At 39.7% G+C, this 26,255-nt stretch overlaps 1 protein-coding gene across 2 annotated transcripts in view; it reads right to left on the reverse strand.

Moving 5' to 3' along the window:
* LOC108273491 (cadherin-10) overlaps positions 1-26,255 on the reverse strand; it is a 51,800-nt gene that overhangs the window by 10,640 nt on the left and 14,905 nt on the right. For both annotated transcript variants that reach the window (XM_017482755.3, XM_017482756.3), the window contains exons 3-8: positions 18,714-19,008; positions 15,962-16,081; positions 8,677-8,844; positions 5,350-5,537; positions 3,809-4,062; positions 1,802-1,938 (exon numbers count right to left, since the gene is read on the reverse strand). In XM_017482755.3, the coding sequence (XP_017338244.1) occupies positions 1,802-1,938; positions 3,809-4,062; positions 5,350-5,537; positions 8,677-8,844; positions 15,962-16,081; positions 18,714-19,008 (1,162 nt within the window). The remainder of the gene's footprint in view (positions 1-1,801; positions 1,939-3,808; positions 4,063-5,349; positions 5,538-8,676; positions 8,845-15,961; positions 16,082-18,713; positions 19,009-26,255) is intronic.

Raw genomic sequence — 26,255 nt, forward strand, 5'->3', positions numbered from 1 at the left:
AAATTAACCTACTGATGCCTTTATTAATACATATTAGTATTAAGATAACATATGATGTTATTTTACATATGCTGTCAACATTGCAGAGCATTAATAGGAGTTTCCAAATGCTGAAAATTAACATAAAGGAAGCGAGGTTATTCAGAATAACATAATATTTATTATAATAAGTAACTTTGCATTACATCATTTTCACTAATCTAACTGGATTATTTTTTGCTTGTGATAGTTATACACCATGTCCAATCAGTAACAAGCATGTGATGTTTAATAAGGACCTAGTCTTTCCATTTGTAATTTATGTTAATGTGTTTTCAAATTTACTGTTATGTTTTTGGTTTTGTTGTTGTATTTCTGAATTTGATATTGTGTTTCTGAATGTGCTGTTGTGTTTTTGGTTTTGCTGTTGAAATAAAGTTTAAAATGTGAATGCTATTCTTTTGGGTAACACTCTGCCATACCTTTAATTAAGTCATTTTCAGTTCCTTCTCTTTTGGGAAGCTATTTTGTTCAGTCAGTGAGAATCATTTGAACTAGGTTTGGGTGGATTGACTGATTTGAACTACTGAAGAATATGAGATATTTTTTGCCCTGAAAAACTCTATGCCTCATTCATTTCTGCAAGATGGAGTACCATCCACTGAGTTTGGAGGCATATGCTTGGATGAATGCAACTAAAATGCTAATTACATTCAGAATTAAACCTGCTGCTTCAGCACATAATTAATAAGGCAAGTGAGCCAGTTATATATGTGGATGGTGCGCTTGGTGTAATTTTTCCTTTTCGATCACCCTTTTAATTTTCATCTCATCTGTCTAAAAATTATTTTTATAAACTCTAACCTTGTCCTTAAAGTCAGGTCTCACATATTACTATGTTCTATTCCTTGATCATGTCCCTGATTTCTTCAACAGATTTTATATTACACATTTTGTTAGGTCTCTTGTGTATGAACTAATAAAACAGTGACATCCCACTTCCTAATTAACTACCATTTCATGAAATGTAGAACTGTATAGAACATTTTTAAAAAATATATATACTGAAATTCAAAATGGCTCACACAGTATATCTAAATGTAAACAGAGAACTGATAGCGCAGTGCTTTAGGATATTTTCTTGTCATGAAAACATTATGTTAGGTATTTGAGCAATGGATAAGCAACTAAGACAATAAAAATGAAAGCACTGAACAGTTCCATATGGAAATACAGTAATTAATAACAGCTCACAGCATTATGTATTGGCATTTGTTATTATACATATTATATTAGTGATGTGACTGAATATGAAAACATTTTTCAGATTGCACAGACAAATAAAATAAAGAAAACAAAAATAAAACAAAACAAAAATAAAACAAAAATAAAGAAAGATATAATAGGTACAATAGGTATTCTTTTTTGCCAAAAGACAAGACTCAAGTGTTTTTGTGTGCTTATGTTTTATATATATATATATATATATATATATATATATATATATATATATATATATATATATATGATAGATTTTGTATTTACACTGTATATACAACAATAACCAGATTAGAATGGGTAACTATATAGATACATTTAGATATAGATACAATTAAATACAATTTATTTTTCACTAATTCCAAAACTTTCAGCATTGACAAATTATTGGCAAACTAGTGGCATTGTTGTTTATTCATATTTAATATGTTCAACCCGAATGAAAAATGTGCCAAAACTCAAAACAAAGCTTGTGCTCTCAAATAAGCATGTTACTGTTAATCTCATAGCAACTCTTCCATTAAAAAATGAAAACTGTGCTCACTGATTTCAGTTGCCAGGACGGAGATATTGTGCCATTTGGACGTCTCTCTGTCCAGAGCTTGCAGTGTGCTGATGGTGCCATTGTTGGAGTCAATATTAAACAGCCTCTCTAGGTCTGTGTGTCGATCGATGGTGTATCTGCATAGAAGAATGTTCATATCGAAAACAGGCCAGAAGAAGTGTAATTATGGACCAGAAGAGGGAGAAAGCACACACAGTTTTAGGCTTTAGTGTAGGCAAGCAGTGTTCATAATATAGTTATTACTAATGACCCTGAACAAGGCCTGCATTTGGGAAGCAGCCAAATAAACACTTAGGCAGTAGTTTATTATTCATAAATGTTGGAGTATATACGGGATGACTTGCCAATTAGAACAAAATATGTTATTGGGCAAATCAATGTTAAAAGCAAAGCTAAGAGTGTTTGCACTGAGCCAGTTACTGCTTCCCAAAGATATATGTCCTTCAGTAATTTTACATAGTATTTAATGACATTTAAGGATTTGTAGAATAATTTATTTATTTACCCAATACATTTGTTGATTATATTCTCAGCTGGATGTATTGGGTAGCTACGATTAAATGGAAATCTTTTCACCTGGGAGCAACTGTGCTTTAATAAGGTGACATTTTGTTAGGTCTCATTTGAAAGAAACCACTGATCACTCTGACTATCCTATTTACTTTGCTGTCAAGAAGGAAAGCAAGGAAATCCCTCATTTTAGACCCATTTATCAATGTCAACTTAAATATTCTGGTGACATTTAAATATGCAGTGTATTACGATGTGTTTTACAGAATGACAGCTTTCTGCTTTTCAGACTGTGTGTTTGTGTTTGTGTGTGTGTGTGTGTGTGTGTGTGTGTGTGTGTGTGTGTGTGTGTGTGTGTGTGTTTGAGTGTGTGTTTATGTGTCTGTGAGTGTATATCAGAACAAAAACAATTCAGGCTCTTTCAAATCTTGTGTCTTACAGAAGTTGGAAGGAATTCAAATGGGTGGTGCATGAGAATATTGGAATAAACAATGCCTGTACTCATGCCACTCAACTTCCCTGGGAAAATTACCAGCAGAGAATTCATAAATAATTAGCTTTTTTTTTCACCTTTCCAATGATATACACACAAAGACAACACAGCCACATACAGATAAGTACACATAGATGAAAAGCTGAAAGCTGAAGTTTGATTTAACCAAGTAGAAAGTATCACAATATGACAACAGGAGCCATTATAATGGAGCATACATTGTCAATTTTTAATGTCACTTTACTCATATTCTGCATATTAAATCTACATCTTTGGTGTTTTGCTACAATTTTGGTGCGGCATCTTTTGGTTTCTGACAGAGCTACTTTATTGTCTGTTAATTTTTGTTCTGGTAACCTGCCTTTTCACTACACCAGGTTCATCTGTAACTGAACATAGCAAACCTTCACACATACAACACAATGTTTTAGTGAATGCTGTATTGAAGATCTAAGGTTGCTGCTGGAAGTGGTATTAGTGAGGCCAGAAGGTGGTGCTCACCCTGTTGTCTGTGTGGGTCCTAATACCCCAGTACAGTGACACTATACTGTGGATGAGAAATTAAAACCAGGTCCTGACTCTCTGTGGTCATTAAAAATCATCTCGTATAGAGCTGTCCTGGCATTGCCTGGCGAAATTCCTGCATTGGCCCTTATCTGTCATGGCCCCTTAATAATCTCCATCAATTAATTGGCTACATCACTCTCCTCTCCTCTCCACCATCAGCTGGTGTGTGGTTGGTGTTCTGGCACACTATTGCTGCTGTTGAATCATCCAGGTGGATGCTACACACTGGTGGTTTGTGGAGATTTCCCTCCATACAATGTAAAGCGTTATGTAAATTTAAGGAATTATTATTAAAATGGAATAGGCTAAACAGGTCAATTGTGAGATATATGATATATAATAACGCTATTAATAAACAAACAAACAAACAAACAAAAACAAACAAACATGCCATTTAGAAAGGCTTTATCACTTACTTGACCATTTGATTGGCAGCATCAGGGTCACGGGCACTTACAGTTCCTACAGGACTTCCAGGTATTGTGTCCTCATCCACCTCAAAGATATAATGGGTCCGACCAAAAACAGGTGGTTCATCCACATCTGTGACTGCGATCCTGACTGTAGCCGTGTCGCTAAACGGACCCAGATGTTCAAATCGCTGATCAAGATGTGTGTTTGTCACCTGAACACGCAGTGAGTACATCCTCTTGCTTTCATAATCTAGTGGCTGAGGAACGAAGAAGCAGTTAAAAATATAAATGTGAGATCTGAATAAAGTTTTGCTCAAAAATTCTTATTTTGGTCTTTTCAGCTTTGGCCAGAAAGGTGCATTATTTTTGTCTTTTAGGTGCTGGACTGGAACATTTCTCATTTAAAATGGATCTATTACATTGCTCTTGCTTATCATTCCCACTTTTCTTCTATGTGTATCTTTATTGGTTAATCGTCAATGATTGGCCTTAATAAATAATTTAAATTGCATGTAGATTAGAGACTTAAGGTTTTTTTTCTGTATCAATCTCTAATTCGTATTTTAACAAGAGGATTTGGATAATGGCCACGGTTTCTTGAAAGCCTGACCCTTCAGGGGGAGAGAGAGAGAGAGAGCGCAAGCTAAGGCAGGCTTTACAAACCCAATAGATCCCTATACTATACAAAAGGGAATAAAGGAGTCTTTGGCAGGGAATAGAATTAAGCATCTTTGTAAAGTTAATAGAACCTAATGCCTTTGATTGAAGGGATTACTTTCTCAGCACCCTGAACTCCAAATGCATGTTTATGCAGATGAGGGTGTGAATTTGCACTGGGGCAGGTTTGGGAATGAGAGAAACTACAAAGAGCATGGGTAAAAATGTGTGGAAAAAAATAGGATAACTGTACAGCACAATAGTTTATTTTTCAGTAAATCACAGAATCTTGCTTTGAAGTGAAAAACTAATGCAATTTCTGTAATTTTACTAATTTTAATTTCATATCACAATATATAATGCAATGAATACATTTCATATTTGGAAATACTGCATCAAAATTTAAGGGATGTTCTGTTTATAGACACAATATCTCAATTTATTTGAGGTTGTTCAAATCCGGCCTCCACCCTGTGTGCTGGGAGTTTGCATGTTCTCCCCATGCTTTGGGGGTTTCTTCCGGGTACTCCGGTTTCTTCCCCTAGTCCAAAGACATGTGTTGTAGGCTCTTTGTCATTTCCAAATTGTCTGTACTTTGTGAATGGGTGTACAATTGTGCCTGGCAATGGGTTGGCACCCCATCCAGGATGTCCCTTGCCTTGCACCCCGAGTTCCCTTGGATAGGCTCTAGGCTCTCCTGTGACCCTGTGTAGGATAAGCGGTACAGAAAATGGATGGATGGATAATTCCATTATTACTGTATAGCTTTATAGTAATATAATTTCATCCCTATAGAATGGTGGAAAGTGGGCCCTTGGTACTGAGTATTGGATTATAGCAATTCACAGGATTCAGATGTTTGAAACATGAGATATCTGTCCATTCACCTTCTTGATTATGATCACCCCTTCCTGAGTAGTTCCATCTGTGATGACACTGAATACATCCTGCCCATCACCATCCAAAATGCTGTACCACATTTCGGCATTCTCTCTTGCATCTGCATCATTTGCTTTTATCCGGCCAACAGAAGATCCCACTTCAGCTGACTCAGCTGTGGAGAGATGGTACGCACCTCGGGAAGGAACGAGGAAAGTGAGTAAATTGAGTAAACATCCAGGTGCTTGAGTGAACCTTTTGTTCTCTCTGCCACTGCAGAGTGCATTTGGCTATTTGTTTACCCACATCTCAGGGGAGACACAAAGCTGAACCTCTATGGTTATTGTTTAATAGAATTTTAGCTCCAATGAACCACTGGAGTTTTCATGGGTATGCCTATTTTTTCCTTAAGTCTTTCTGCTGTTACCTCATGCACTGTATTTAAGAGTTTACCAAAAAGAGGGATTATCAAACTAAAAGAAGCTCTATTGCCCTCTCTATTCTTCCTTCTCTATCGCTCTCTTATATACACACACAAACACACACACACACACAAACATATTTAATGTCTACTTCCATTTTAAGTTTCATGTCAAGTTTTATGACAAGCATGTAAATGTGTCCTACATAGATCTAATGTGCCTTGCATAAGTATTCATCCCCTTGAACTTTTTACATTTTGAAGTGTTATAACCTGAAATTGAAAAAGATGGAACCTTTTCTTGGATTGGATTTTTACAATTTGATTTAGCAGCTTTGCACCTCTGGATCCTAATCTTTCTGCCTATGCTTCAAGCTTTGTCATATTGAATGGCAATATTTGGTGAACAGCAATTTTCTTAAAAAGTCTTAACAAAGATTAGATGAGTCAGATTCAGGTCTGGCCTTTGACTGGGCCGTTCTAACACATTCAGTTTCTTGGTTTTCAACTTTGCCACTATGCTTAGAATCGTTGTTCTGTTGGATGAACCTCCATCCCAGTGTCAAGTCTCAAGCAGACTGGAACATGTTTTCTTCAAGACTCCCCTGAATTTGCCTGCATACACTGCATTATGCCACCAGGATGCTACCATCACCCAGCTTCTCTGTGGGAAGGGGGTTCTCAGAGTGATGAGCATTGATGGTTTTCTGCCTAACCTAGCACTCTGTGCAAACAATAAAAAGTTCAAAGTGGTCTCATCAGACCAGAGAACCTTTTTCTACATGTCTTCTGAGTTTTCTGAGTCTTCCATCATGGCTTTTGGTAAACTTCAAATGGCTAATGACTTTCTTGTTGAAACGCTTCCATAAAGTTTTGTGGAGTCTCTAGCTTAAGGTTGTCCTGTGATCAGCTTCTCTCTTCCAAGTTTGGATCTCTCCAGCTAGCCTCTTGGTTGATTCTCTGGCTAATGCCCTTCTTACCTGGTCACTGACTTTTGGTGGACCGCCTTCTCTAGGCAATCATGGTTGTGCCATATTCTTTGTATTGTTTCATAATGGATTTTAAAATGTTCAAAGATGTAAATAAATACTTATTTTTACTTAAAATAAATACTTATTCAAGGCAGTGTATGTAGGACATGAAAAGATGCATCTTGACTCTAACAATTGTTTATAGGAAGGTCAACTGTAGAATGCACACAAGCTTTACAAAGGTCTACATTGAGGGAAATAAGTATTTGATCCCCTGCTGATTTTGTACGTTTGCCCACTGACAAAGAAATGATCAGTCTATAATTTTAATGGTAGATTTATTTGAACAGTGAGAGACAGAATAACAACAAGAAAATCCACAAAAACGCATGTCAAAAATGTTATGAATTGATTTGCATTTTAATGAGGGAAATATGTATTTGACCCTCTGCAAAACATGACTTAGTACTTGGTGGCAAAACCCTTGTTGGCAATCACAGAGGTCAGACATTTCTTGTAGTTGGCCACCAGGTTTGCACACATCTCAGGAGGGATTTTGTCCCACTCCTCTTTGCAGATCTTCTCCAAGTCATTAAGGTTTCAAGGCTGACGTTTGGCAACTCGAACCTTCAGCTCCCTCCACAGATTTCCTATGGGATTAAGGTCTGGAGATTGGCTAGGCCACTCCAGGACCTTAATGTGCTTCTTCTTGAGCCACTCCTTTGTTGCCTTGGCCATGTGTTTTGGGTCATTGTCATGCTGGAATACCCATCCACGACCCATTTTCAATGCCCTGGCTGAGGGAAGGAGGTTCTCACACAAGATTTGACGGTACATGGCCCCGTTCATCGTCCCTTTGATGCGGTGAAGTTGTCCTATCCCCTTAGCAGAAAAACACCCCCAAAGCATAATGTTTCCACCTCCATGTTTGACGGTGGGGATGGTGTTCTTGGGGTTATAGGCAGCATTCCTCCTCCTCCAAACACGGCGAGTTGAGTTGATGCCAAAGAGCTCCATTTTGGTCTCATCTGACCACAACACTTTCACCCAGTTGTCCTCTGAATCATTCAGATGTTCATTGGCAAACTTCAGACGGGCATGAATATGTGCTTTCTTGAACAGGGGAACCTTGCGGGCGCTGCAGGATTTCAGTCCTTCACCGCGTAGTGTGTTACCAATTGTTTTCTTGGTGACTATGGTCCCAGCTGCCTTGAGATCATTGACAAGATCCTCACGTGTAGTTCTGGGCTGATTCCTCACTATTCTCATGATCATTGCAACTCCACGAGGTGAGATCTTGCATGGAGCCCCAGGCCAAGGGAGATTGATTCTTTTGTGTTTCTTCCATTTGCGAATAATCGTACCAACTGTTGTCACCTTCTCACCAAGCTGCTTGGCAATGGTCTTGTAGCCCATTCCAGACTTGTGTAGGTCTACAATCTTGTCCCTGAAATCCTTGGAGAGCTCTTTGGTCTTGGCCATGGTGGAGAGTTTGGAATCTGATTGATTGCTTCTGTGGACAGGTGTCTTTTATACAGGTAACAAACTGAGATTAGGAGCACTCCCTTTAAGAGTGTGCTCCTAATCTCAGCTCGTTACCTGTATAAAAGACACCTGGGAGCCAGAAATCTTTCTGACTGAGAGGGGGTCAAATACTTATTTCCCTCATTAAAATGCAAATCAATTTATAACATTTTTGACATGCGTTTTTGTGGATTTTCTTGTTGTCATTCTGTCTCTCAATGTTCAAATAAACATACCATTAAAATTATAGACTGATCATTTCTTTGTCAGTGGGCAAACGTACAAAATCAGCAGGGGATCAAATACTTTTTTCCCTCACTGTATTTAAGGATTATGTTTAACTCAACTCAATGCAGTGACATTGATTTTTTCTTTCATAAAGATGTTCACATGTACAACATGTAAAAGCAGGGATTTACTATGAGGGAAGCGAGGAGGGCAGTTGTTGACATCCAGCAGTGTGATATTGACTGTGGCAGTCCCTGAGAGACCACCCATCTGTCCTGCCATGTCCTTAGCCTGGATTACCACCTGGTAGTGTTCCCTGTTCTCCCGTATCATATTGGGCAGAGCTGTCCTTATCACACCTGATGGAAAACAAAAATGCATGCCTATTATGACCTTGATAGGTGTTATCTGACATGTAACTTTATTATCAGACCTATACTTATTTTCCATTTTGTATTTAACCAAATCCATCTATAAAAACTATATAGTTTTGATACTTAATTTGGAAATATAACTAATTACAACATATGTGTAATTACACACCTGAATTCCACAATGGGTTCACCTGTTGTGAACTAAATAAATACTCAGAATAACATCATGATTTACTATCTCATGGACACAGCTGTGCACAGAATTAGCTGTTGGCACATAATACAAACAATGAAATAACAGTAGATACAGCCTTTTAACCCTTCTCTAAGTTTCTGATTTTCTGCTGATGTACTTCTAGTTTATCCTTTTATAATGAGGATTGTAAAGATGAATTTGCAGTGATTAATGAAATAAATACAACTTGGAATATTTATGCATAATATTTAAGCAATATCGCACAAGCAAGAGTTTGTGCTGAATAAGTGCAGTTATGCGGAATATCAGCACAGCATGATTGTAAGTGTGATATTGCTTTTATACAACAGCTCTAAAAACAATAAATGAATATCAATAACTGAATATTCAGACACAATATGACCAAATATTTTGTTTATTTTTCCACCACTAATGGAAATAGATCCCAAAGTATCCACAGTTGGAGACAGCATTGCATGTTTTCATGCCACTGTAGAAAATCACTGACTAGCTTGCTGCTCGCTGGCTAGTTTACTGCTCATTGGGCCCAGATTGATTTGTACATTCCCATTAAAAATGCATCCAATGAACGTGTAGCTTTGCTGGTGTTATGTTTAGGTCCTCGTCTGCTAATATTGCCAACGTTTTCTACTCCAACATTTTTTACTCTCAAGGGATAGTCTCCAGTAGGGTTTTAGCAAGCTGACCCACCTAAAACAAAGAATTACATTATCTGTGCTATAGGTTGTTAGGGGGAAACACAGCTAACATACCTGTGCCCACTCATGGCCATAATCTCACTTGCTTCCAACCCTGAATCAGACAATTTTTGAATTGCAGTGGCACTCACCCTGTGGTTTGTGCATAATTTGTGTATTGGTTTGTGTCCTGCCCTCCTTGCACATTCTGGGCAGCATTTGAGCCAGCTTATTCACTCCCAAAGGAATAAGAGCATACTAGATGATATCATTGACAGCGGTCGTTCTTTGGGCTGCAGGTAGGGGGCTTTTGCTTTGGGTGGAATTTTGCTAAGGTATTTCTCAAGGAAGGCATCCAGAATGTAAATGGATACCATACCAGACCTTATTTAATAAACCCCTTTGGTTGCCAGGGTCTACAGTAGTGCAGCAGAGTGTCTCAGTTTGTCTTGGTCTTTGGATGAAATTGGACTGTAGTCTGTTATCTTTACTGGCCCATCAGATTTGTTCCCTTTCAAAGGGAACTCCAGGTTGCGTTTAGCATAACACTATGGGAGCGCTCTCACGCGACCAGCAATTGAAGCTTATGTAAAATCATGCCTATTTATAGGTGTTACGATTGGCGGAGACAAGTGCGGACGAACAGACTAGAGTGCGTGGGGCAGACAACAAACGGAGTACGGCAGGAAATCAAGGTCAGATGATTGGGCAAACAGGTAATACTGGGCTTAAGCAGAATTGTAGTCAACAAACAAAGCTAATGTCTAGACCAAGATAGCGGATATGAAACTACGGCTTGGTATACGACAGAGACGAGGCTGCTGAGCGTTTTCTTCATGAGACGCTGAAGTTAACGAGACCTTTTATAAGTTTTGGTGCAGCATAGGTGTTCGTACTCAATACTCCGGCGAACTCGAGCGCGGGCATGGCTGGGAAGTGTAGTCCTCGTCTGCCATGTTAGTGGGTGGCACTGTATACTGAGAACTGCAGTCACGCGTTCACTGTGGCGTAACAGAGCCCCCCCCCAAAGGGCTCACTCCAGGAGCCGAATCCCTCCGAGGCTTCCCCCTCCGCCAGGGTCCCAGTTTGGCTGGATGAGCTCTGGAAGTCTCTGCGCAGATTTGTGTCCAGAATGTCCTGGGATGGGATCCAGCACTGCTCCTCTGGGCCATACCCATCCCAGTCTACCAGATATTCGAGCCTTCCTCTCCTACATCTGGAGTTCAGGATGTCACGGACGCAGTAGGCTGGGTGGCCTTCAATCTCTAGCAGTTCTGTTGGGGAGTCCTCTGGCACTACCGTGGCCAAGGGGCCCAGTATCACTGGTTTGAGGAAAGAGGTATGGAAAAACGGGGTGATGTGGCTCTGTTTTGGTAGGGCCAGGTGGTAAGTGACTTTGTTAATTTGCTTCAAGACTCGGAAGGGGCTGATACACTTAGGTTGGAGCTTCTTGCCCGGGAGGGGTATGGAGAGCCACATCCTGTCCCTGGGTTGATATTTGGGGTGATCCCTCCGGCACCGGTCTGACTTTCGTTTGGTGGTGCGGGAAGCCTGCACTAAATGTCGGTGGGCGCATTCCCAGACCTGTTCACTCTGGCGTAAATACTCATCTACCGCTGGTGACTCAGTGGGGGAGGTATTCCAGGGGAACAATGGCGACTGGTTTTTCGAAAACCGATCAACGGTCACCAGTATCACGGTATTTCCCTGCAACTCGGGCAACTCGGGTTGGTGAGCCCATATGGCATGACTAGGTACTCGTAGTGTCCGGAGGTGGTACTAAAGGCCGTTTTCCACTCATCCCCCTCCCTAATGTGGGTCAGGTTGTACACGCTAGATTGGTCCAGCTTCGTAAAGATGGTCGCGGACTGCAGCTGTTCCAGGGTCACGAGTGGCAGGGGATACCGGTACTTCAGTCACCTGGTTGAGGCCCCGATAATCAATGCATGGTCGAAGGGCCCCTCCTTTCTTCTCTAGAAAAGAAGAACCTGGCCGACACGGGGGACATGGATGGTTGAGTGTATCCCTGCTGGAGAGCCTCCTGAATGTACTCCTCCATGGCCCGATGTTCAGTTTGGGAGAGCGGGTACACACGGCCCCGAGGTGGGCTGGCCCGGGTAGGAGATCGATGGTACAATTGTAGGGTCTGTGTGGTGGTAAACCACTTGCTCTTTCCTTACTGAACACCTCACAGAGATCCCGGTATTCTGGAGGGACTTTGACAGGAACATGGGACTCTCCACTGTCGTAGTGGCCAAATGGACCGTGGGACCCCTTAGACAATTGCGCAAACAGTACGGAGACCATTGGGTAATTTGTTTGTCTGTCCACGAGACCTGGGTGTTGTGAAGTGCTAGCCAGGGTAAGCCGAGAATGATGGGATGTCTGGTAGAAACTGTGATGTAAAGGACAAAGGTTTCGTGGTGGAGGGCACTGATTTGAACGTTGATTGGCAGCGAACTGTGGCATATGATTCCCCTCCTATGGGGGATCTGTCTATGAACTGGACCTTGCGAGGGTGGAGCAAGGGACGTATGGGGAGGTCAATATTCTGTGCCGTCCTCTCATCTATGAAATTCTCGGTGGTATTGGTGGGCAAGGCCTATGCAGCAGTGGGTCTTGCTTGTGGGTCACTGCAGACAATGACAGTGTTGCAGGCCTACCAAACAGACCTGTTGAGTGAGCTTGACATACCGCAGCATTCAGCCAGTTCCTTTCCTGTTGTGTCAAGTTCACCTGAGCATGCACGGGTGGAGCCCGGGCCAGTGCTAGTGCGAGGGAGACACAGAGGCGAGTACAATAGCCTGCCAACCCCCGCAAACAGCCAGGGGAACTGGGCGGCCACAGTCGTGGCCTGCTACTAGAAGAAGAGCAGTCCTGAGGGGCTGTGGAGGGACATATCAGAGGACATGAGGTTGTTAGGGCAGTTAGCCCCCAGTGCTACTGTAGTGTCTCTCCTAGCCAAGGCTGTTCCAAGTTCTTAGTGTTCTCTGGTCAGCGAGCTGTCACAGGGCAACGAAAATCTGATGCTTTCCCTCCAATAGAATGTGGAATAGTTAACATCACTAAAAGATGGTCTGGCAGTGTGGAAACTACTGCCAAATGTGGATCCATGGGTTCTGTCGACCGTAGAAAAGGGTTACCAGGTCCAGCTCAGAGCTGACCCCCCCGGGTCAGAGATGTGCTCACCACAGCAGTCAGCAAAGACCAGAGCCTGACGTTAGCGCAGGACATAAGATCCTTCTTGGACAAAGGGGCCATAGAACATGTACCCTGTTCCCTGAGGGAGGGAGGTTTTTACAATCATTATATCCTGGTCCACAAAAAATAGGAGTATGAGGCCAATTTTAGATCTGCTTCGTCTGAATTATACTCTTCGGACATACAGGTTCAAGATGCTGATGCCCAAACTTATCATTCCACAGATTCAGTTTGAGGACTGGTTTGTGACAATAGATCCAAAAGGTGCATATTTCCACACAGAAATAGCACCCAGTCACAGGAAGTTCCTAGGGTTTGCATTGAAGGTGATCAGGTTCTTCCCTCGGGATAGTTTTATCCCCTCGCACCTTCACAAAGTGCATGGATGTCACTCTGGCTCCATCGTGACTCCAGGGCATCCTTGTGCTAAACTACCTGGACGACTGGTAAATTCTAGCACGATCCAGGGAACTGGTGGTTCAACATCGAGATGTTGTTCTCACCCACATGAAGAGTTGGGGTCTCAGGTTGAACCTCAAGAAAAGTATGCTTTCGGCAGTGCAGTGGACAACTTTTCTAGGGGTTCTAAGGATTCTATCACGATGAGGGCGTTTCTATCCCCAACATGCGTAGGGTCAATCCTATCAAAATTTGAAGATAAAGCTGGATCTTGGCATCCCCTCCAGTCTCTATAGGAGACAATTGGAGATTATGGTAGCAGTAGCCAACGTCATACCATTGGGCCTATTGCACAGGAGACCGTTAAGTGGTGGCTCAGAAGTTGGGGGCTTTGTCCAAGGATGAAACCTCTGAGAGCAATCGGTGTCAGGCGGCGATGCCTACGTGCTCTGAGAATTTGAAGTGTCCCCTGTTTCTATCCTTGGGTCACACTCTAAGGGTGTCTCCTTAGCACAAGATGGTAATGACAGACACCTCCCTCTCGGGCTGGAGCATGGTCTTAAAAAGCTGTCTAGGTGTGAATGTGTGACATGGTACCCTGTGATGAACCGACATCCCCATCTGACTCTGGATCCACTGTGATCCTGACCAGGATCAAACAGTTACTGAAGATAAATGAAGGAATAAAGGAATTACAGTATATTCACAGTGCATCAAAGTGCATATTTCAACAGCTGTTGGCCAATTGTTGTGGGTGTGTCACTAAAAGTAATTAAAATGAGTAAAGTTATGCAGAGATGTAGGCAAGATCTGTGCTTCCGTGGAACAGGGGCAAAAATTGGCATTTTCCTTGTGTTTATTCATTGAGTGACTTTTTGATTCATTCAGTAGTTCTCAGAGTATGGTTATGGCTCATCACCACTTTTTTGCCAACTTACCACCACTGTCCAACATCTCATGTGTCGTGTAAAGCAACAGATAAGTTGCATACCTGTCCCAAACAGAATACAATAAATAACACAACAAAGGATTAATACCTACAGTATGTGACTATGAAAGCTAAGATGCTATATACATTGGATATTTAAAAAAAAAAAAAAAATGTCTGCACACTCCTGATAAAATTGCAGATTTTTGTGATGTAAAACATAAAACCAAAATAAATAATCTGTGCAGACTTATGTATGAAATTAGGTTACTGTAAGTTTTTTTCTTTTTCTTTTCTGTTTTACTTTTTTTCTAAAATTTTTCAATTAGTTTTTACATTTGTTTCTACATTATATCACATTAAAGGTGAAGAATGAACTGACATGGTTTATCTTGGCTTCAAATTTGACATCACAAAGTCCTGCAAATTTTAATATTGACTGTATATTAAATTCACTTGTGTTTGACACTGAGCTATTCATCTAATAGTTTTTTGCTCTGTTAGCACAACATTATTATTTTTGTTTTTGTATTTGTTTCTGACATATGTAATAAATAAAATGGTAGTAAAATACATTTAGGTATCAATGAATTCAATTAAATTTTGTTCAATAAAAATTTGGTGATCTGTCAAACATTACAGAACAAGCAGATCTATAAAATGGGCTCTCTACAAAGGCTACACATTCTTTAATGAATAATTCTGTATTGAGAGATGCTTAATCATGAGCTTATGAAAAGAATATTATCTTACACGACCTTACAGAATATGCTTTGGTTTGTATTTGACATATACACTTAAATGTCTATGGATTTTGTTTATGCTCAATTTAAGCACTTTCAGAGGCTCTACTGAACTGTAAATGTAGTTAATACTCTTCACCCAGATGGGATATTCTCATATTAAAATATATAGCCAAATTGCCACAGGAGCACAAGGACTTTTATATAATAACTATCACACTTTGATCAACTGCAAAACCCTAGCAACACTGTGGAATTTTAGGCTGCATCATGATTTCACCTTGATTTAGATAGAAAGCATACTGGCCTAGAGTGAAACCTGATTGAATAATACAAATCATCCATCAAACATATTAGCTGCATCACAAGTAGATTGAAATAGCTCGAGTAATAGGAATGTCATGAATTTTGCTCATATGTTTTAATATGCGATTTAGTTTCTCAACAGCAGACAGATTGTCTGTAGCTCTATTTCCAGGTACAGTTATGCCCTGTTAAGACACTGGTCTGTGGTTTAGGATGACTGAGGAATGAATCTAAGGCGAATGGGTAAACATTCTGCATTTTATGCAAATAAATGGGATATAAAAGGCAGAATGCAACCACACAATGCACTGATCAAATTGGATTTCACATATAGTTATGTTAGCCCATAGCTGTACTTCACTGCTTTCAATACAGTGACCCAGAATAACTTGTTCACTTAGTGAGAAAATGCTCAGAGTAGCATGACTACCTAACATCACAGCACAAGCTCAAGGGATAAAAGGACAGCGCTATGCGAGTATTACTACTGATTCCATGTAGAGAACAGAAATATGTGATGCTGGTATAGTGTGTAAATGGAAGTAGTAAAATGGATTTTTATTAAATAGATAAAAAACAAATGAATGTTATTAAAAATACTTTTCAAAATCCAATATTGTGGTGTATTTACCTGTTTCAGGTTCCACAGAGAAGTATGGCTGTCCCTGTAGTATACTGTACACAAGCTTGGCACTGTTTCCATAGGATTCATCATCGGCATCTGTAGCAGTTACTCTCATTACAAATGCACCTGAAGGGATAAAAAAGGGGGGAAAGAATCAATGAAAGAAGAAATATTGTCAAAGTAGCTCACACAGTTAATCATCATATCCAATTTTCATATTAGAAAATAATGTATATTACTACTACTACTAGAACTAAGCCCTTCTTCTTCTTCATAAAAACACATCCCGGTGGCACTATGCTGGTATGTGCACACCCTTTGAGTTGTAATTAAAATATGTAAATTTGTGTGCACACCCCCAGTGTGACCAGTGATGAAGGCCAGGCGTTGCTCGATCATTTGCTCTTTTATCCCTGATCAGCTTATATCATGGTGCTTAATATCTAAATCATAATCTCATTATTACCTCAGTACTACTATGTGATGAACTTTTCTTTGATAGTCAAATTTCCATAAGTCTAGTAATACTGGGTCATCCCATCCTTTTCATGCTCTCTCTCTAGTTAGGGATCATGAAACCAGAGTAACACAGTATGATCTACTCAAAGAATTATAATTAGCCTAATTAAACCAAAAGTAGGCTATCTCAATTTATGGTAGGATGACATTTTTAGATTTCCTTTCCAATTCAACATAGTACAGTTGCTTTAAATAAATATTTTATCTACATATTACACTAAGAATGACAAAATGCTAATATTAACAGGTCTGCATTATTACTATTAAACAAGAATATAATTTCTTCCATGAATACAGGTCTGGCTGATTTTCTGTGCCATAATGATAATTTTGTTTGTCCAATAAAACTGAATCAAGCTGTAAGGTCTGAAAGATTAAAACAAATCTTAATTCAAATGATCTTTTGAATGAAAAAAAATATATAATTCCTAAATTTGCTTTAACATGACAATTAAAACTCATCATAATCATCCAAATGCTCTCTGCATCAGTCATGCTGCCACTTTGTCCATGTATTGCAAACATTTCTTTCCACTTTTGAATAAATTTTAAAGGTGACCCAACTCTTCCATCTTTTTTCGAAAGGTGTGCACATGGTGTCCATGTCGTCCTTGGCATCTTTGAGACCTCTATTGAGTGGTGTTCACTTTCGGCCCAGCTTGGAGAATACTAATGAACTCAGAAACATCTGTCGCTCTCCAATGGTGCTGGGAAAACATGGAGTGTGCAGAGGCTCACTTTTTACGGATGGCCAAGCCTGATTAACAGAGAGCACGTTCACAACACATGGCCGGTTTGTTCGGCTTAAACGCAAGTGCCACCCATGACCTCTTGACTCGACACATGCTGTGCGTTTGAATCAGCTCTGCATTTAGAGAGATGAGAGGAGGGAGGAAAACGAGTTGGCTTATGAGTGCGGTGTCCTATTTAGAGTTGCTGTGTATGATGTAACTCCAAAGCCCATAGAGAAATAGACATATGAAAGGGAGAGCGTGGGCTTGTTGGTGGAGTCTTAGGATTTCAAGTGCAAGAGCCCCAGGAAGCCGGAGAAAGCTCCATTAAGAGTGATCCTTTTACCTCCAACTTCTACTATATGTGACCCATTACAAAAAAGTCCTGTTTTGCAGCTAAAAAATAGCCTGATGTTAAAACAAATCATGAAACATTACATATTCCATTCTCATTATAAAAACTTGTGTATAAAACAGTTTTATCATTTGTTAATTTGAAAAAAACAAAAGTTAGTCATTGCAATATAAAATGTTTATATCTCTGCAGTGCACTAATTTGCACATATTGCTACAGATTAAACTTTCAATTTACGAAGTTCACTATGTTTAAGGAGCTGTAAATAGAAAATCCATGTATGGTCACAAACCTGCCATGACTCATTTCACTTATTAATTTTCTTAAGTACAGATTTGTTTGTCAGCCATGATATCATTAATATCAACAATGGCTATGTTATCCTAACCCTAAACTTCTAATCAAAACAATCTGCCATGCTTTGTCTCATCTGAAATGAGCTTTGATTTATTTGAGATAAAGCCAAAGGCTAATTTGGTGCTTCAGAATGAGTAATGGATTTCCACTTGCTTTGGTGCATTCATCTACATTTTTTCAGTCTGTTTGTCTTAATAGGTGTAAAAAAAAATCATTGATGATAATAGGATTAATTAAAACTGGATGAAATCATTTTCTTTTAATTATCTAAGGTTGAATGCTCATCATACCTTTTAATGGCAACAACTAATTGGCCAGAGAACTAAATATAATTGGGCTTACAAATTCCAGCACTCATCAGTGAGCATTGTATCATTTAATTCTATGAAAATGCATGTGTTCTAGATGTTTCATAAGTCTCCAGTAATAGACCTACCATTTTTTCTGTTGGAAAATACAAAATTAAGGCATCAAAAATCTATGAGCATTCTGATTATGTTTTACGTTTTATTGTAGACATTCAGTTTTATTTCATATGGTGTAAGGACTGTTTATAAAGGCACCTTAATTCAAAAGTGATATTCAAAAAGCAGAGGGGATAGTAGATGTTTGAATTCAATGGGGCTGTTGAGTCATTACTTCTTGTGGAATAAGACGTACTTCACTTTAAGTAGATCTCAGAATTCTCTGAGGCAGGCAGCGCCAGAATCAGCAAAAATGTCTAATTACAAAACAGTCAGAACTCACCAGCTGCTGTTGCACTAGCATGTCACAACAAATTAATGTTTGAACTTACCAACATTGGACATCTCGGGTACGCTGGCCACGTAAGTGTCCTTACTGAACTTTGGCTCGTTATCGTTGATGTCATGGATTTTTATAATGAAATCGGAGGCCCTCTCCAGGACATGTCCAGATGTTTTGTTGACTGCTTTAGCACTAAGTGTGTATGAGGACTTCTCCTCTCTGTCTAATCTTCTGGTGGCATGGATATCACCAGAGTTTTCATCAATCTCAAAAATTGTTCCCGCTCCATCTCCAGTAAGGACATACTTCACAGAACCATCCTCTGTGTCCATATCAGAATGAAGCTAAAAAGATAATAAATAAATAAATAAATAAATAAATAAAAAGTGTTAACTGCATATGTACTGTAGGTTGTTCCCTATAGCTACAGTACTACTTTTGTTAGTGTAAATTTTTCAGCATTTTCTAAAGCACATACAGTATCAAATAACCTAAAAGCCTATTGTGATAATAGTATCAGAGTTTAGGTTTTCCAATAAATGTATATTATCTATGGAATAATACATGGCAGGGCATGCTGTTGTAGGATAATATTCACTGACATGGTAGTATGATGCAGCCTGATGTAAAGTGGATTCGCAAAGCCCTTTGTCCCGAAAAAATTTCTTGTGTCTGAAAATGTAAACTTACAGCTTTACCTCTGAGCGTCACGAATTGCTGATACTGGAGACTCCTTTCAACAATGTTATATAAATGTGTTGTCACAGAAAATTTCAACATATCAGTAATTACACACTGAATTTGAATCTGTTTATGTGTATTGTCTGCTCTACAAGTCCCTGCGTAAGTTTATATGGAAGTGATAAGGGTTAGAATAAGCACATTTACACAAAATTTGTCATCAGAATTACTGCCAGAGCTATGGTTATAGTAAATTAATCAGGACCTTTGGACCAATCCGATTTGAGAAATCAACAGAAAATGCTAGTTTGCATTAATCATAAATGTGAATCAGGTGCAAACAGTCATGTGACATGAGTTTTGTGATAATGTGATGTGCACTGGTTGATGGGAGGCATAGTCCTGTTCCATTTTCAACACGACCATTAGACAATATATGTTAGTGTAAAAGCTATTATTAACTTTATATAGCTAATGGTAAATAATAACAACCATGTTCTATAGTATAATCATAGTTTTATTCATTCATTCAGTTGCTACATGCTCAATGTCCCCACCTTTCAGCAGAACTTCTACTGTGGCAAAATGAATTTTACCCATTTGAGTTGAGGAATGAGTAATATTTCAGTAATGACTTAAAAGGCCACCCTCTAAAAAAATAAGTCACAGTGTGACTATACAGTACACCGTAAATGCCAATTTTCTTTTGAGAAGAGAACCCAAATGGGAACGTCTGGGTTACACACGTAACCCTGTTCCCTGAGAAGGGAACGAGACGTTGCGTGAGCTCCATGCTGTGGGAAGCGGCCTCACGCATGACCAGCATCTAGTCTAAAATCATGCCTTATAGGCCTGTCTCGACACAGCATCACCTCTACTGTCTCTGCCAAAGCAGAACAGCAGCTGCTCTGACATACGCCACTGGCCAGAGCGGTGAACATAAGTACTTTAAGCCATTACTGGTCATAGTATGTGCATTCTCTCTTGTTCTGGTGTGAGGAATGGAGGAGGGCAGAAAGCCTGCAACACTACTGGCTGGCAGCAGACGTAGGCACTTTAGGAATATAATCCAACCTAGGATATAGGAAGGCCTTGGCTAATCCAGGAGCAAAGTCAAGGCAGGAAGGTGCAATACAGAGAGCTTGTAGGTCTCCTACTCGCTTGAGAGATGCCAGGGCCAGAAGAAGAGCTACCTTTAGAGTCAGAAGCTTCTCTGAGGCTGACTCTAAGGGCTCAAATGGGGGACCTGACAGACCTTCCAGGACTTCAGAAAAGTCCCACAAAGGTATAAATAAAAGGTATAAACCTTGCAGTTACCGATTGCTGCCCCACAGAGGCTCCATCAATAGACCCTGATTGAAAAAGGAGCCCACCCTCCTGAGAAATATCCTCGTAAGAACTCCAGGACTGTAGCTATTGTGCAGTTCACTGGGTCTAGCTGACGTTCCTCACACCACGAGACAAAAAGTCGCCACTTGAGTGCATACAATTTCCTCATGGATGGTGCGCTAGCATTCATGGTCTCTACAACCTCAGTTGTGAGACCAGAATCAATGAGCTGGTGCCCTTCAGGGGCCAGTCCCAGTTTCCATCATACTGGCCGAGGGTGATAAATCAGCTCTCTGGCTTGAGATAATAGATCCTTGCAGATGGGAATCTAGAAGGGATATTATCTCTGAGAACCATATTCGAGCTGGCCAATAAAATGCTACTAGCAGCAGACGTAGACAATCTTGGCAAACTCTCGCTAGAACTTGTAGGAGCAGAGCGATCATGAGAAGAACGTACAGATGTGACCTTTGTCACATGTGCACCATTGCTTCCAGCTCCAATGGCGTGGGAGGAGTGAGGCTGAACCACAGCAGGCAGTGTGTTGTCTCCTCAGAGGCGAACACATCCACTTCCACTTGGCCGAACCTCTGCCATATGGACTCCACCACTTCTGGATGGAGCCTCCAATCTCTGGGCCTCAGCCCCTTTCTCAACAGGATGTCTGCCCTCACATTCCAGTTGCCTCAAAAGTGCATTGTACTCACTGACAAAAAGTTGCACTCTGCCCAGAGAAGAATTAGTTGCGCCTGCCTGAACAGGGGGCATGAACATAATTCTCCCTAGTGATTGATATATGAAACTACCGCTGCATTGTGTCATAACCGTTGTGACCTTTCAATTGAGGAAGAAAGAATTTCAGTGCTAGAAATACGGCCCACATTTCTAGGTGATTCATGTGCCACTCAAGATGAGGGCCGCTCCAGAGACCGTGAGCTGGACAGCCATTTAAGACAGCACCCCAGCTCGTGAGGGAGGGGTCTGTCATTACCGTCTTGTGAAAAAGAGATGCCCCTAGAGTGTGACCCAAGGTTAGAAACCGGGGACACCTCCAAATTCTCAGTGCACATAGGCATGGCTGCATGAAACTGATTACTCTCAGAGTACTTTTCAGCCACCACTGAAATGGTCTCCTGTGCAATACGCCCAATGCTATGACATTGGCTGCTGCTGCCATAAGCTCAAATAGTCTCCCATAGAGACTGGAGGGGATGCCCACATCCAGCTTTGTCTTACTCAATGATGATAGGATTGACCCTATACATGTTGGGGATAGAAATGCCCTCATCGTAGTAGAATACTTATAACCTCTAGAAAAGTTGTCCTCTGCACTGGAGAAAGCATTCTTTTCTTGATGTTCAACCTGAGCCCCAAGCTGTTCATGTGGGTGAGGACAACAGCTCAATGTTGAATCGCCAGTTCCCTGGATCGTGGTAGAATTAACCCGTCATCTAGGTAGTTTAGTACACAGATGCCCTGGAGTCGCAATGGAGCCAGAATTACATCCATGCACTTTGTGAAGGTGCGAGGGGATAAAGCTAGCCCAAAGCGAAGAACGAGACATTGGTATGTGTTGCCTCCAAACGCAGACCTCAGGAACTTCCTGTGACTGGGCAATAGTTCTATGTGGAAATATCCATTTTTAAGATCTATTGTCACAAACCAGTCCTCAAACAGTATATGTGGAATGATACGTTTGAGTGTCAGCATCTTCAACCTGTATGTTTGAATAGTACGGTTCAGATGACTCAGATCTAAAATTGGCTGCATACTCCCATCTTTTTTGCGGAGCAGGAAATAAAGGTGGTCATAACGTGGAAATAACGGTGGCCTTACATGGCTTGGATGGCAAAGCCGGGCCTCCCTAAATTACCTACCATTGATAGGGAGAGGTAGCTCGCAATTGCCTCCTCCACCTTCAGCATAGCAAAATAACCGTGCTGTTCATTCCCCATGATGGCTGAATAATCCGACATAACGGGTTATAAATATGGCTTATGTATGATTTTCCCTAGAAGCGTGAAATTTTGTCATGCTCTTCTGAAAAAAAGGTGAGTTTTCTGCAGTTTGAGGGAGATTTATTTTCACGGGGAGAAAACAGCTCACCCAGCCTTAGTAATCACTTCAAGCAGCTCTTTATATGGTTAAGAGCTGCTCTCCATTTTTGGCACACCCTTCTGGCTCCTTTGAGTCAGAGAGGATTTTTTTTTTTGGCTTTCCATAGCGGAAGGAGGAGTCATGACGCGAGCTCCAAAATCCGCCGACATGCAGTATTGCTGAAGATAATAAGGCTGACAGTGCAGTTCACAGGTGACGTTTTTATATCACATGATGTGCTTAATTGCCACTTCACCTGATCAGGGCAGGCCTATGAATAGGCATGATGTAACACAAGCTTCAGATGCCGGTTCTCAGAGCATGGAGCTCACGCAATGGTGAGTTCCCTTCCCAGGGAACTCAAAATCTTGAACACAAAACTTTAAACACAAAAACGTTTCTCTCAACGAATTTTTTTTGCACCTGTCTCTTAGCAACAAGCGTAGTTGTGCAATGGCTACCTCTCAAACTGATTGCAATGCTTCTTATCTTGATTGAAGATGCTACCTGAAGAGGACTTCATTCGAACTATACATGACCGATCAGAAAGAAGTGATCAGTACTAAAATCATTAGACAACTCAGTTGTGTCCTGTTTATCCTCAATATTTTATACAAATCAGTCACTGTACTATAAGGAACAAGGAACATTGCCTCTATTATGTTAGTGGTGTAAGAAACATTGGAGGCCACAGTTTCATGATTAGAGTAATTACAGCTGACTGCAGGCTATAATTGGGTGCTCCTTTTTCTCTTTGTCTGCAACCACATCAGGATGCCGGTAGGCTAATTTGAGTGGCTCATGCTTCCATTTAGGGATTGTGTCACCACATGCTATCACTGTTTCAAATCATGCAATTACATTAGCTGTCCATTAAACCATGCACAATTGTTAGCTGTGACAAGGATATTGCAAATTTAAGATACTGTATTTTTCTTATCGTATTCTTCTGTAAATTGCTTGTTTGTGTGTGTATATGTTTATTATTTATTTATTTATTTATTTTTAAATAACAAATGTCTCTGTTTTCAACCTGCCAGCTTGTGCCTGTGTTGCTATACAGACTTTTTGTCTCGTACCATCTTACATGTACTGGGCATACACTCATTTTTTTAGAGTTGAAACTCCCTGACAATCATTTAAATGTTATTTTTCAAAAATACATTCAATCTTGCATTGGTTAGTTTTTACACCAAACACAATTAATATATATGCAGTTGGGTCCAAAAATCTGAGACCACATTGAAAATCCCTGATTTTTTTAATTGGAAATAAACAGAAGGCTTTAGAATTTTTAAATATTTAAAACAAAGAAAGTAAATGTTTAATATTTTTAATATTTAATGTCAGGAAGGGCATCTGGTGTAAAACCTGTGTCAACTAAAATCTAAGGTGACCTTGGAAAAGTGTGGGAATAATGCTAGGAAAAAGAAGATTCAAGATTCTGCACTATTTTAGGTGCATATTTAAATGTAAGCAAATTTGTGCTATTGACCATGTTAACTGCTTTGTACAAAAGGTCAGATTTTCCTCATGTCTAATCTCTATTATTAATCTCAGCACGTACTCAGATGACACTCTGATGGATTTGTTCTAAAATGGATCATAATATTTTGCAAACTTGTGGAGTCCATGTCAACTTGTGGAGTTAATGCCGGCTCGAGTGCACACTGTCATTAATGTAAAAAGGAGACATAATAAATATAAAGAAACTCTGAAATTCATGTAAATATTTCAAATATTCTAAAATGCTATAATATATAAACATTATGATACAAAATGACAAAAATATTCATCTGTCCTTTTTTACTATATGCATGTTTTATTTATATACTGCACCTTTAGGTTAAAGAATGTATGGCAATCCAAAATAAGTATGTTTTAGTGCAGATATAAACATCCTGGTTGTGCAAATACTAACATATGACCACAAATAATCTGGAAAAAAAAAATAAAATAAAAAAAAAAAAAAATATATATATATATATATATATATATATATATATATATATATATATATATATATATATATATTCTAGCAAGGTGGAGGAGAAAAAAAACATGCCAGTGTTTTTTTTTTTACACCAGTACCAAGTGTATTGTTTTGAATAAAATCCCCTGACAGCCCTGAAATTAGTGTCCTGTGTCCTTTATAATGGAAACAATCCTACAATCCAGCCTAGCTCTCTCATATGTCACCATCTATGACAAAGACATGCAACAAAAGCAGATGGCAGCATAAAATCAACACAAACACACATGAGCGTAGGATAATTGGTATTTGACAGAAACCAGACTGCAATGGCTTATGGGATATATACATAAAATAATTGTTATTCTCTGCAGCAAGCACAAACAAGAACAACAAGCAGCAGCATTGATAAGTTGTTAATATGGGCTGGATTGTGGTCATTTGTACACACCCTGAGGGATTATACTGTATGTGTTATATCTTATATGTAATCAGTAATGCACTTGTTAGCAATTAACAATTTCTATGATGTGTTTATTTTCTTGCTTATGTTGTGCATATATTAATATAGTCATAGTATATGCTGAATGGATCAAAATTTTAAAAGTACTTATTAACTAAAGCTTTGACCCTAAAACCTACTGATGTTAAGTATATCAGTTAAAAGTGAATGTTTAGGCCCAAAGTAAAATGTCCATGTATGTACTCTACAAGTACATAAACAACTGTGGCTACTTAATTGAATTTTCCCTCTATTACTGTTGGTCATTTTTCTTTTTTATGGATTAATGTACTAAAATGACTGGCTATCCACAGTCGCATACATGCCAATCTGAACATGTACCATTACTGCAGTTAGTAACAGGACTAATTGATTGCAATCCCCTTTGTATTTTTCATTTCTAATGCCTCTGAATCACAATTCTCCAGATGTTTCTTTTCCACTGTGTTGCCAGTGTTTTTCATTCGGCTGCTCTCCATCGCCTCAGAGGAACACACGGGGTGTCCTAATTATTGGCCAGAAAAAGGACTCCTCTGGGGCTTTAGGGACAAATTAAAAATACATTTCAGAATAAAATATCCCCTTGCCACAGTGGTGGTTTACAGTTATTCATAAAAAAAAATATTATGGTTATGTTTTGGCCATGCAGATTTTCTGCCCAAGCTGAAATCCCTCTCCACATTTCAGAGACACCATAGTGAAAGCAAGGCATGGCAAGGAATACTGATTGCAAATTCATTTGCTCAGTGAAAACTTTTTGGCACAAAGTAGTGTCCTTTTTGCCTGACACTGCAGTCTTTGTGAGATTGGCAACATGAACAGATAGTCTCTGTTAAATCTATAGTGGGCAATGAAAAAATTGTGCTTTTATATATATGTATACACACACACACACACACACACACACACACACACACACACACACACACACACACAGTACCCTCCACTAATATTGGCACCCTTGGTAAATATGAGCAAAGAAAGCTGTGAAAATTTTTCTTTATTGTTTA

The sequence above is a fragment of the Ictalurus punctatus genome, chromosome 13 (genome assembly GCF_001660625.3).
Source record: "Ictalurus punctatus breed USDA103 chromosome 13, Coco_2.0, whole genome shotgun sequence".
Lineage (NCBI taxonomy): Eukaryota > Metazoa > Chordata > Actinopteri > Siluriformes > Ictaluridae > Ictalurus > Ictalurus punctatus.